The sequence below is a fragment of the Sphaeramia orbicularis genome, chromosome 13, assembly GCF_902148855.1.
Source record: "Sphaeramia orbicularis chromosome 13, fSphaOr1.1, whole genome shotgun sequence".
Taxonomy (NCBI): domain Eukaryota; kingdom Metazoa; phylum Chordata; class Actinopteri; order Kurtiformes; family Apogonidae; genus Sphaeramia; species Sphaeramia orbicularis.
The window spans coordinates 45,687,649-45,701,342 of record NC_043969.1 but is presented as its reverse complement, the minus strand read 5'-3'; the positions used below and the strand labels follow the sequence as shown (position 1 = coordinate 45,701,342).

At 34.9% G+C, this 13,694-nt stretch overlaps 1 protein-coding gene across 1 annotated transcript; it reads right to left on the bottom strand.

Annotated features, from left to right (window-relative positions):
- Positions 1 to 1,327: 1,327 nt before the first annotated feature.
- LOC115431914 (solute carrier family 35 member F2-like) lies at positions 1,328 to 11,285 on the bottom strand. Its single transcript, XM_030152629.1, has 8 exons — positions 10,603 to 11,285; positions 8,606 to 8,781; positions 6,105 to 6,232; positions 5,606 to 5,765; positions 3,443 to 3,599; positions 3,309 to 3,361; positions 1,858 to 2,012; positions 1,328 to 1,709 (listed from the first exon to the last, which is right to left on the bottom strand). The coding sequence occupies exons 1-8, from the start codon at positions 10,704 to 10,706 to the stop codon at positions 1,353 to 1,355; spliced, it is 1,290 nt and encodes a 429-aa protein (XP_030008489.1). The 5' UTR covers positions 10,707 to 11,285; the 3' UTR covers positions 1,328 to 1,352.
- Between the last annotated feature and the right edge of the window lie 2,409 nt (positions 11,286 to 13,694).

Genomic DNA, 13,694 nt, shown 5'->3' with positions numbered 1-13,694 from the left:
GGTTACTGGGCTCAGACCTAGTAAGTACAAATAAATGCAAATAGAAGTAATAAAATTAACCCTTAAAGATATAGAAATATTTTTGTGGTAACTTCCAAGTGAATTTTTGCCTACATTTACCCTTTCCTGAGTGATTTATTATTATATAGTCATCTGTATTTTGCATTTACAATCAAAATCATGTATTTTTCTATATTTAATTCACTGATCATTAAAATGTTCATAAAAACTTAGCATTTTTTCACTGTTCCTATATTAAATTTCCTATATTTAATTTAGATGTTCATGAAATTCAAATTCATAAATTCAAAGGTTACTACATCAAAACAGAGAAAACTGAAGAAAACTGCCTTTTTAAGCAAAATATATAATTAACTAAACATAAAACAAGCATCTACAACCACTATCATTTGTCAAACTACATGGGTTTTACTGGTGAATCAGCTCCATTGTTGATTTTAATCTTCAGTGTTTCCTTAATCTTTGTACAAAAATGACACATGTAGCAACAATTTGGTTTTTTATACTGACTTTTATTCAGTGATTCTTCTGTTCTTTTTTATTTCAACCCTGTAAATTAACAGTATATACAGTATGTTTAAAGTATAAAAGTGGGAATAAATAAATAAAACTGCTTCAAAACTACATTTGAAAACTGCTATTGTATATAAAAAAAAAAAAAAATCCAGTATTTCAAAAATAACGGCCATTAATTTAATATTTAAAAAATGTGGATAATTTCTTCAGAATAGTGAGACACCAACTCAAACTAAAGACTTATCTCAAAATAACAACTAAGAATAATCTCAGAATAAGGAAAAACCATCATAGAATTATAAAAAAATCCTCAAAATAATACAAAAAAACCCTCCTCAGAATTATGAAAAAATCCTCAGAATAATGAAAAAATCGTCAAAATAATGAAAAACCGTCACAGAATTCTGAAAAAAATCTCAAAATAATGAAAAATCTCAGAATTATGAAAAAAATTCTCAAAATAATGAAAAACCTCCTCAGAGTTATGAAAAAAATCCTCAAAATAATGAAAAACCTCCTCAGAGTTATGAAAAAAATCCTCAAAATAATGAAAAACCTCCTCAGTCAAAATTATGAAAAAATTCTCAGAATTATGAAAACATCCTCAAAATAATGAAACGCCTTTTTAGAACTATGAAAAACCTCCTTAGAAAAATGAAATACTCCTCAAACTTTCAACAGAGTCTAAAAATAACAGCATTTCTTAAAATAAATAGATGTTTTTCCAGTCATTGCTATTTACAGACTGATTGTGACTGAATCAGGTCTTTTTTCTTTTTTTTTTTTAATATATAAAACTAGTTGTGATGTTGTTTTCACAGTTTGGTGCTGAGTCCTCCATCCTCCTCCTCCTCCTCCTCCTCCTCTTCCTCCCTCCATCCTCTTCCCGACTCTCTCTTCCTCCTGCTCTTCTTCTTCTTCCTCCTCCTCTTCCTCCTCTCTCCATCCCGCTCTTCCTCCTCCTCTTCATCAGTCGTGATCGTTACTGCCACTTCCTGTTTGATGATGTCACTCTGGGTGGCCACGGGGTTGTCATAGCAACCGTCCTCACAGATGGAGGAGGAGGAGGAGGAGGGGGCGTGGTCTGTGGCGTTGGTGGGCGTGGGCACGGCGTTGAAGGTAATGAAGCCGATGAGGATGACGACCAGTGAGACCAGGTAAAGTCCAGAGAACTGATAGAGATATTAAGGATTTATTGATTTTGAAACCAAATGTATATTTTTTACCTCAGACTTGTTTTTCTTTCTGAACACTGACGACTGTTTCTTGTTTTACCCTCTGGTTTTTCAGTTCATAGTGCATGTTCGTGTTTCTACTCACGTCGTAGTGGAAGAGGAAGATGCCGCAGAAGAGGCTGAAGAGGTCGGCGGTGAGCAGCGACAGGTTAACGGAGGTGGCGCTGCTCAGGTTGACCACGATGGGCATACAGCTGTACAGAGTGTAGAGACACAAGGCGAAGCCGGAGAACAGGAGGACTGACCACAAACACAACACCACAAACACAACACGACACGACAAACACAACACGACACAACAAACATGACACGACACAAAACAACAAACACAACACGACATGACATGACAAACACAACATGAAACAACACAAGAAACACAATATGACATGACACGACACAACAAACACAACACAACAAACACAACAAACACAACATGACACGACAAACACAACACAACAAACACAATACGACACAACACGACAAACACAACATGACACAACAAACACAACACAACAAGTCGATACAGCACAACAAAGACAACACGACACAGCAAACACAACACGACAGACACAACACGACATGACAAACACAACATGAAACAACACAAGAAACACAATATGACATGACACGACACAACAAACACAACACAACATGACACGACACAATATGACAAAAACAACACAAAACAATAAACACAACATGACACAACACAACAAACACAATACAACATGACACGACACAACACAACAAACACAACACGACAAGACGACACAGCACGACAAACACAACACGACACAACAAACACAACACGACACAACAAACACGACACGACACAACAAACATGACATGAGAAACACAACATGACACAACGAACACAACACAACAAACGCAATACGACACAACATGACAAACACAACCCAACAAACACAACACGACAAACACAACACGACAAACACAACACAACAAACACGACACGACAAACACAACACAACATGACAAACACAACACAACAAACACAACGCGACACACTGTCAGTTCATCTAACAGTGAAACTGTTGAAACACTGTCCATTTAACATTAAAACTGTTTAAAGTGTCATTTGTTAGTCAAATAATATAGAAACAACAGAAGTTTTAAATGCAGAAGTTTGATTTTTTATTTTATTTCTCCTTTCTGTTTGTCTTCAGTTTACCTGCTCTTTACTTTATCATTCCATCATTGTTTTTTGGTGTATGTTAAGGGGTTTAACCTAATAAACTAAATTTCCCAAAATACAAAATATTGAGTCTATTCATGTTTTATGTCCATTTTTTTTTTATTGTATTCCACTTTTAGTTTTTTTCTTATTTAATTTTTTGTAAAATTTTATAATCTCTATACTTATTTTCTGACTTTTTGGTTTAATTCATATTGTTGCACTCCTAATTTCATTGTACACACAATGACATTAAAGGTTATTCTATTCTATTCTATTCTATTCTATTCTATTCTATTCTATTCTATTCTATTCTATTTTTATGCAGAATCAGCACTGACCGACTTCCCAACTCCACCGGACGGCTGCGATTTGGTTCCGCTCCAGGATCACCCTGTAAAAACAGAACAAATACCCCATCAGACACTTTTATTTATCACAGCCTGGTAAATGTGAGGCTTTGAGGTAAACTTACATCTGCACGGTGCTGATGATGGACCCGAACAGGCCCACCATGCCCAGGAACTCCACCCTGCTGAGGTTCTTCACCGTATACTCCTGACACACATTGGACACGGCGTACAACGTAGCACTGAGCAGCACCAGACCGTCACCCAGTAAGATGTTGGACGCTAAAGACGACAGCGAGACACACGTTAATACATCAGTAAATCATATACGACCAGGGGTGTCAAAGTTATTTTAGTTCAGGGGCCACATTCAGCCTTATTTGATCTAAAGTGGACTGGACCAGTAAAATAACAACATAATAGCCTATAAATAATGACAATTACAAATTTAGTGCAAAAAAAATAACATTAAATTGTGAAAATATTTGCATTTACAAACTATCCAAACAAAAAAAGATGGGAAATAACCTGAAAAAGGGCAATTTTAAGTGCGCCTCAACTTATCATTTATACATATAGATGTGGAAAAAATTATTAGACCACCCTTGTTTTCTTCAATTTCTTGTTCATTTTAATGCCTGGTACAACTAAAGGTACATTTGTTTGGACAAATATAATGATAACAACAAAAATAGCTCATAGTAGTTTAATTTCAGAGCTGATATCTATCCATTTTCCATGTTTTTTTTTTGATAATAACCAAAATCACTTCAGTTCTTCCATCAGTATCTATGGCATTGTTCTGACAAAAACAGTGCTTTTAGGCATTCCATGTTTAATTTTCTGTTTGTTTTAGTCACATGATGCACACAGGAGTTAGTACTGGATTGCATAACTATTGTTTTTGATGGCTTTTGATGGTCTAATAATTTTTTCCGCGACTATGTATTACAGATCAGATCTAAAAAGGAACAAAACATTTAGTAACAGGTAGATATTGTTAAAATTGCACTAATACTTTAGATATTTCAGGTTGTTCATATTTGTTCAGGTTACTCACATTATTTTGTTAAAGGGTGGTTTGTAAATGTAAGTATTTTTATAATTTAATTTCAATTGAATTTTAAGCTGCATTTCAGTTCTATGCAGCTAAACTCTGGAACAGTCTTCCTGATGACGTTATATAGACCTGTACTCTGACAATGTTTAAGTCCAGGCTGAAAACAGCTCTGTTCAACTGTGCATAGAACAACTGAAAGAGTTCTATCTGCTCTCTTCTCTTTTACTTTGTTTTAATTGATTTATTTATGTTTTATTGATTATGTTTTAATTGTAACTGTGTGTTTTTAACCCGTCTCTTTTCCATTTTTGTAAAGCACTGTGAATTGCCCTGTGTATGAATTGTGCTATACTAATAAATCTGCCTTGCCTTAATGGTTTTTTTTGCACTAAAACAGAGACAAATTTGGAGTTGTCATTATTTATAGGCATAGTGTAATATTTTTTTCACATTAAACCAAGAAGAAAATTTGGAGTCATTATTTATAGGTTATTATGCTGTTATTTTATTTGAGATCACACTTGTATGTGACCCCTGAACTAAAACCAGGTCAACATGCTTGACTGTTAATATCTTCAATGTAATTTTTGCACTTTGCAAATTCATCCTGCGGGCCGGATTGGAACCTTTGGCAGGCCGGTTTTGGCTCATAGGCCACATGTTGGAAACCCCTTACATAGACCCTCTGGGGTAAAGATTTCATTTACATGTATGACCTCCAAACATGTGAAAGCAAAACTAACCAGACCAAGTATATACAGTGGCAGAAAAAATTATTAGACCATTAAAAGTCATCAAAAACAATAGTTATGCAACCCAGTACTAACTCCTGTGTGTATCATGTGGCTAAAACAGACAGAAAAGAAAACATGGAATGCCTAAAAGCACTGTTTTTGTCAGAACAATGCCATAGATACTGATGGAAGAACTGAAGTGATTTTGGTTATTAACAAGAAAACATGGAAAATGGATAGATATCAGCTCTGAAATTAAACTACTATGAGCTATTTTTGTTGTTATTATTATATTTGTCCAAACAAATGTACTTTTAGTTGTACCAGGCATTAAAGTGAACAAGAAACTGAAGAAAACAAGGGGTGGTCTAACAATTTTTTCCATGACAGTATGAGATGTAACAGAAGAGGATCTGTTCAGATCACACCAGATGTGTTTGTGATCCAACAGGACCATAACCTCAGCATTAATGAATATAAATGTAAAATCTCACTGGATCCCTGGTCTCGTCCAGCCAACAGGTCAGCCCCCACCATGGCCCCCACACCCAGGATACAGATACAGACGGCGACATAGTGGACCGGCTTGTAGCGCGTCTTCAGAAACCACCAGGACAGGATCATCAGGACCGGGATTATGAAGCAGTCCAACAGCTGGAACCGGACACACAAGGAAGGGTTAGTGATATGATCTGACAGGGGATTATTGGTGGTTTTGAGCAGTTTGAGAGAATATTTGGGGATTGATGAAACATCAGTGTGGTGTAACTGTAAGAATAAAACCTGCAAAGAAAAGGTGACGTTCTTAATGAGACTCACTCTGATGGAATTACATTGTTGTGACCATATATAGAAGTGGGACATGAAGCACCTGTAATTATTTCTCATTACTGATATGTTGTGATGTCATTGATATCTGTGTAAATATAAGTACATACACGACATCCGGCCTCTAAATCTAAACCTGTGATTCTAAAGCCCATGTGAACCCACCTGGACACTGGTGAGGGTGGTGAACTGGTACGCTTTAACCACGGCGTAGTTGGCCTCCACGTCCACCAGACCCAGCAGGAGGTACTTCCACCCACGGCTCCTCAGGATCTGTAAAATATTTCCATCCCCTACGTTTTAAAGGGGAACGCCCTGAACTTCAGTGTTTATATGTGTTTGTTTCACCAGTAAATGTGAGGACAGACACTGCATCCATTTCAATCCAGTTTTATTTACATCGTGCCAATTATGTCAGGGCACTTTACAAATGAACTCTTAACAAGAAAAGTAAGTAAGTAAATTTTATTTATAGAGCACTTTTCACAGACAGAGTCACAAAGTGCTTTATCATTCAAATCAGAATCAAATTACGTTTACAGAGACCCAACAGAATCCTTCAGGAGCAAACACTTGTGATTGGTGCACTCAGAGAGTGCAGACCTCCGCCAAGACAGATCTGCCCCCCCATCCCCCATCACCACCAAAATTTAATCATTTCTTCCTTGTGCCAGTATCAACATTTCCTGAAAATTTCATGAAAATCCGTCCATAACTTTTTTAGTTATCTTGCTAACAAACAAACACGCAAACAAACAAACAAACTCGCATGCAAACACACAAAGCAAAGCGATCACAATACCTCCTGGCAGAGGTAAAAATCCATAAATAGGTAAAAAATGTTTTTTTTTTTATGTGTGTTTTTATGCCACTTTTGTCATTTTTTTCATGTTGAAAATAATCCTTTTATTATATTTTGGGCCACAAAAGAATTATTTAATGTTTGACACATTTTTTATTTTTCATTTTTGTAACATTTCCAACATTTTTAAAATATTTGAATGTTTGAAAATGTGAAAAGCAAAGCATATATAGTATGTAATATATAATATATAACAGCAGTAGAACAATGTTAGCATCCGTTGGTTTTTGCTGTAGAATGAATCAAAGGTTCAGATGAAATCCCACTGAAAATGAATGTGGGTCATTTTGACCTATGTATGGAATCAAAGAGTAGTAACATAAAAACTACAATTTAATAAAATCTATAAAAGATGACTTAAAAATTTAAAATGCATGATGTCAGTAATATGATTTTTGAGGAATACCTGGAATATGAAATAATATCAACTTTTCATGACAAAGACATTGCAAGAAAACAACCTCACCGGATAATTTTGACCCATTTAAGGTTAAGGTGAAGACTTTATAATGTTCTACTGAGAAAAAACGCAGTGAATCCTCCGCTAATAAGGTCACAGTCTCTGCCTTCTTTAAGCTGAGACCTACTATTACACGCCGTCAGACAATGCTCTTATTTTAACAGTGTTAGAGTCAGTTACATCATTATATTAAAACCGCTGCAACGACGCTGAAAGTACAACAATAACCCAGTGTTTGACAACATATAAAGACCAGATTCAGCGTCTCGTGGTCACATGTTACTAAGACCATCATTTCATTATCTACTTCCCAAGCTTTATTATTGTCTCGTGGCTGTGAGTTGTTGCCATATATTAACAACTGGCACTGTACAATACTAATGTGACCAAAGTCACCAGTTTGACTCTATAAGTGGGTCTAGAACATGGCTGACAAACGTGTATTAGTTCACTGTGATCTCAAGTGGACCAGACCAGTTATAAAATAGAATAATAACATTTAATAATCAACATTTTTCTTCGTTTTAGCTTAAAAAAAGTTAAATTACACTATGAAAAATTGAATAACCTGAACAATCATGCATAACCTGAAATTTCTCAAGAAAAATAAGTACAATTTCAACAATATTATCAACACAACTTACAGTGGATCTACAAATGCACAAAATATTTAGTAACAGGCATAAAATTGTTAAAATTGTACTTATCTTTCTTAACACATTTCATTTATTTCATATTTGTGCAGATTATTCACATTTTATTGTGAAAGGCTAGTTCATAAAAATAAATATTTGCATAAAGGAATTTCACTTTTTTCACATTAAACCAAGAGGAAATTTAGAGTTGTCACTATTTAAAGGTGATTATGCTGTTATTTCACTAGAGATCACATCGGTTTGTAATAGACCCTGAAGTAAAATGAGTTCAACACTAGTGACGTTTAATGTCTTCAGTGTAGTTTTGGCACTTTGCAGTCCATATGTAAATAATTAATTTACATTTTATTGTGAAAGGACAGTTTGTAAATATAAACATTTTCACTGTGTAATTTTACTTTTTTATTAAACCATGCAGAAAATTTGGAGTTGTCATCATTTGTGGGTTATTTTTCTGACGTTCAATATTTTCAGGGTAATTTGTGCTCTTTGCAAATTCATCCCGCGGGCCGGATTGGACCCTTTTTCGGGCTGGTTTTGGCCCACAGGCCGTATGTTTGACACCTCTACTCTAGAAGCTTCAGGTCCTTACAAATATTCAGAGGCAGACAGAATAAAAATCACCCATAAATGATACACGTTAAAAATGAAATCTGAAAGAGTTGCTTTGTAAACTGCTGGTTGTTACCTGTTCGGCACAGCAGTATGGGGGTGTAGGTGACACACAGCAGGATGTAGTTCAGGAAGCTCTGCAGCATCGGCGTGTCCACGTGGAACTCTGTGGCCAGGTACTGGGAAGTGATGGCCGTCCCACAGATGAGTCCAGCTAGGCCCTGACCCATGGCCAGGGTCTTCAACAAGTGCCTGAAAGATGAGGAAGTTGGATTTTTAACATCTGATGAATTCAAATTCTGTGTTACTGTATGTGTTGATCCTCATATGGAGTTGACCAATCACAGCCTTTTCTGGCCTCCCTATGTTCAGGTTTCTACAGGAAACATATATCAGCTGTATATAAGATGTGAACAGAGTCACCATTTTGGAATGTTTTTTTGGCATTTTGGAGGCAGAAGTGACCATATTTGGGCAAAAAGGGCAGAGCCATAGCCATACAATGGGTGATTGATGAGCTGTTTGTCAGTAAATAAATATGTTTTTATTGAGGGCTGACGACCTCAGCTCCAAAATTAAACAGGAGTATCTTAACATGTACTTCTGACAGCCACTAGATGCTGACCCAAAAAAGCCCCCGTTCTCATAAACTTAGACTGAATGTCCATCTGAAAATACGAAGGCAATAACTGTTTTTCCAGGAGTCATTCTGGTCTAAATTGTCATATTTGGACCCTGAAGTGTTGTGGTCCATCTTCACAGTTCTTTTTACCTCCACTAGGAGGTATTGTGATCACTTTGCTTTGTGTGTTTGTGTGCGTGCATGTTTGATTGATTGTTATCAAGACAACTCAAAAAGTTATGGATGGATTTTCATAAAATTTTCAGGAAATGTTTATATTGGCACAATGAAGAAGTGATTAAATTTTGGTGGTGATTGTGGGGGGGGGGGGGGGGGGGGGGGGGGCGCAGGTCTGTCTTGGTGGAGGTCTGCGCTCTGAGTGCTTTTCTTCTTTATATTTTATGTTTCACAAGAGTACATCTTCTGTTTTCTGTCTTTTTTGCACTTTATTTTTGTATTTGTTGCTATCAACTGAGAAATTAGAAAGTCTATCTTATCTTATCTTATCTTACTTACTTGTGTCACTTTATTTTATTCTATTTTTCAATTTATATATATATATATATATATATATATATATCTTAGATGTGCCTTTTATATTATATGTGTAAATATGTGTGCCTTAATGCCAAGAGCTGCTGGACGAAATTTCGCTGTGCCTCGCATAATGACAATAAAGATTCTATTCTTATCTTATCTTATCTTATCTTATCTTATCTTATCTTCAATACACCCTAATGGAATTAACAACAGCAAAATTAAAACTACCCAACAATAAAACTGATCATATCTTTACCTGCTAAAACTTTCATTTGTGCATACATTTCTAGATAATGACTTTTAGTTCCATTTTCTTTGTTTTACATATTATTAAATGCACATTAAAGGTGGTTTATCACATTTATAACTACAGTAAAACTTCATTTCTATGCTTTTCAAGAATAATCAAACCTCTTTCTACATATGAACAAACTTTGCCGTTTGTGCAAATACATTATAAGTATGCATACAATATTCAAATTTAAAACTAAATTTATGTAAATACTTATTTTTTCTCTTTATATTTTGTTTCACAAGTATATATCTTCTGTTTTATATCTTTTTTTGCACTTTATTTTTGTATTTGTAATCTATTTTATCGTATCTTAAATGATCAATATACACCCTAATGTAATCAACAACAGCAAAATTAAAACTACCCAACAATGTATTAATTCAAATTGATTGTATCTTTATTTGCTAAAATTTTCATTTCTGCATAAATTTCTAGATAATGACTTTTGGTGCGTCGTTCTTTGTGATTTTCATATTATTAAATGCACATTAAAGATGGTTTATCACATTTATAACTACAGCAACATTTAATTTCTGTGCTTTTCAAGAACACTCCAGCCTCTTCGTACATGTAAACAGACTTTGAACCTGTCCATAGTCCATGTAGTTTTACTCACCGGGTGAAAACTCCCCTCAGGCTGAACTTCCTGATCCTCAACAGTCGGCTGCTCTCATTGTAGCCCATCTCCCTCAATGCATCGTCCGGCTCCTTGGTTGACATGTTTGTCTGACTCTAACTTCTCCCCGAGGTTGTGGCTGAGCTTTTAACTCCTCCACTTCCTCAGCCCTAGAACGCTGAATGATTAACTCACTCAGAGGACAAAGATTACTGTTTGACATCCCTGTGTGCATGTGCATAATATGTTCACGACAGTCAGCAGCACTTAGAGATAAGCAGATGATGAAAGACGCTGCTGAACAAGTTGTCAGGGCTTCCTCCTGTTTAAGTGTCAAACTGTTGATGAGATAAAGGAGCAAAAGTACCTCATCTTCTGTTTTTTTATGGTCACGTGGTCACAAAACATTTCCACTTCTAGCTGCAGAGTAAAAAACACTGTGTAAGAAGTAATTTACGTCTGAAAAGAACTTATGTAGTAGCACAAATGTATGAATTAAAGTGTTTTAATTCGCAGATATGCAGGGTTTGATTGTGTTTATGATGTGTGGATACAGGAATGAAAAGTGAGGTTTTACGGTTTCCTAATTGTAAATGACAATAGCTGCACAGATGATGTAAAAAACACAAAATTATTTAGCTTCAAATTGTATTCAGAGGAGAAAGAGTCACAATGAAGTAAAGGGCAAACGAATGGCCTACTTAACACACTAAACAATTTTTGCACTGACTTCCACATGACTTTTTCTTTACGCTGAAACTTTCCTAAATAAATAGATATAAATGGAGATAATGATTTTTGCATTTACAACCTAAATACAACCTAAAAATGGTCAAAATGATCTCAAAATAACCTCAAAATGGGAAAAAAAAACAGAACAGGAAGAGGAAGATTTCAGGTGTTTAACTTAAACTATTAAGACCAAGTGCTTTTGTGCCAGTTCCCAAATGTTTTTTTTTTTTTAATCTCTATTAAACCTGTCTTAAGTGATTAATCACCATTTATTAAAATATTATTATCCTCTGCATTTAGAATTTTTCAGTGAAAATCATGTACTTTCCTATATTTAATTTACTGATCATGTTGATGTTCATAAAAGCTCAAAGTTAATTCAAAGGTTATTTGATCAAAACAGAGAAAACTGAAGAAAAAGTGACTTTTTCTTCAAAATAAATCATTAACTGAACATAAAAATATTTGTCATTTATCAAACTACATGTGTTTTAGTGGTGAATCAATGTTGTAGAACAGGCATGTCCAAATCTGGTCCTCGAGGGCTGGTATCCTGCATGTTTTAGATGTTTCCCTCTTCCATCACACCTGGAAGCCATTACATCATTATCAGGCTTGTGCAGAGCTTGATGAGCTGATCATTAACTGAACCAGGTGTGATGGAAGAGGGAAATATCGAAAACATGCAGGATACCGGCCCTCGAGGACCAGGTTTGGAGACCCCTGTTGTAGATGATGACGGTGTTTCCAAGTTCACTACGGAGCCTCTGAAAGTCCAAATGAGTCATATCTGATGTCCACGAAAAAATGACAAACTGTAATTTACCTCAGTTATTTACATGTATTAATAGGATTAATGGATCAACAGGTAGTTAACATGTTAGATCAACAGATGCTTTTGGTCCCCAGATCTGGACAATAAGGCACAACGGTCCAGACAAAATCCACAATTTGGTATAACATTATGACCACTAGAGGGCAACACATGAACATAAAAAAAGATTCCTATTAAATACTCAACCATCTGTTAAGAAGACTGTGCTGTATTTGGCGCTATGACAATTCAATATTAAATTCATTGAGAATTATTTTAAAAGTCAATCAGCTTAAGTCTTTTTTTTTTTTTTTTAATTCTTTCATTGCAACTTCTTAAATGTGAACATTGTATCTTTCCTCTCTGCTGTTAACTTATCTTTGCTTTGTAGGAAACAGTTTTCAACCACATATTCAGATGTATAACTGATTAAAAAGTTAACTTGTTCATTAAACACTTTTGTTTTATTAAGTGTTCGACTATTCCGAATCACAATCAGCTTTATTGGCAAAGTTTGTGCACACAAATAAGGAATTTTGACTCTGATTTATCCTTAGCTTTCATGTACTATTGATTAAATATATGTATAGAAATATAGAAGTAAAAAGTATATGGTAAAAACAGGCTTTTTTCACAAAACTGTACAGTATGAAAAACAGTAATGCAGTATAAAAAACCCCACCTGAACCCAAAATAATAAATATGAAACATTTCATACATATAGAGTGGCTCTAACTGTACTCATATAAATAACTACTTCATTTTAAAACTTCACTTGAGGATATATTTTATAAATATTATGTCTGCATATAAACATATATGTTTCTACGTAATATTGAGAGGAGCATGTGATGTTTTCTAAATAATCTTTGACAAATTGTTAGAAGAAATCACATTGCTTCATGAAGTTAGAATAAAATATATTTTTTTTTACCTCTGCTGATTAAATGATTATGACAATGTGATTTATTCTTCATGAATAAAATATAGCCATGGCTCATTGAACCTGGTCAAAGATGATTACTGAAGTTTATAAATTGGGATAAAATAAAGAAAAATGTGTCTGAAAACAAGATTATTTCAACTTTATGTGCAACCTTGTGCATTGTTGTAGAAATGTAACTGAATTCATATTTTTATTAAAAAATAGTAATAGTTATACCATCTGGCATCGCTTCTTCATGTACGGACACTTTACAGATTATGTTTGGAGGTCCTTTAGATTATATGCATTATTGTGAATTGTGCAGAAAACTGTTGGAGAAAAAAGCTAAATAATCCATTTTAAAGTAGAATAAATAACACAAACAGAGTGATACTGAAGCATGAATAAAATACACACCAAACAACAAACTGCAAATATGACCTCACTGATTAACATATACCTCTGTAGGCTGTTTTTAGCTGTGGAAGCCTCCTGTGAAGTTAGTTTTGTTGTCTTGTTAAATTAAGTTTAACTTTCGGAGTGCAGGGTTAACCATTACCTAATCCTGCCAGCTGGACCACCTGTCTCGCGAGATTCCGCGAGGTGATAAGTTGAAGAAAC

Coding starts and splice junctions, on each gene's coding strand:
- LOC115431914 (XM_030152629.1), bottom strand. CDS start 10,706: ATGTCAACCAAGGAGCCGGACGATGCATTGAGGGAGATGGGCTACAAT. Junction 6,233..8,605: donor CATACTGCTGTGCCGAACAG/GTAACAACCAGC, acceptor TTTAAAACGTAG/GGGATGGAAATATTTTACAG. Junction 2,013..3,308: donor CCGGTGGAGTTGGGAAGTCG/GTCAGTGCTGAT, acceptor GTTTGTGGTCAG/TCCTCCTGTTCTCCGGCTTC.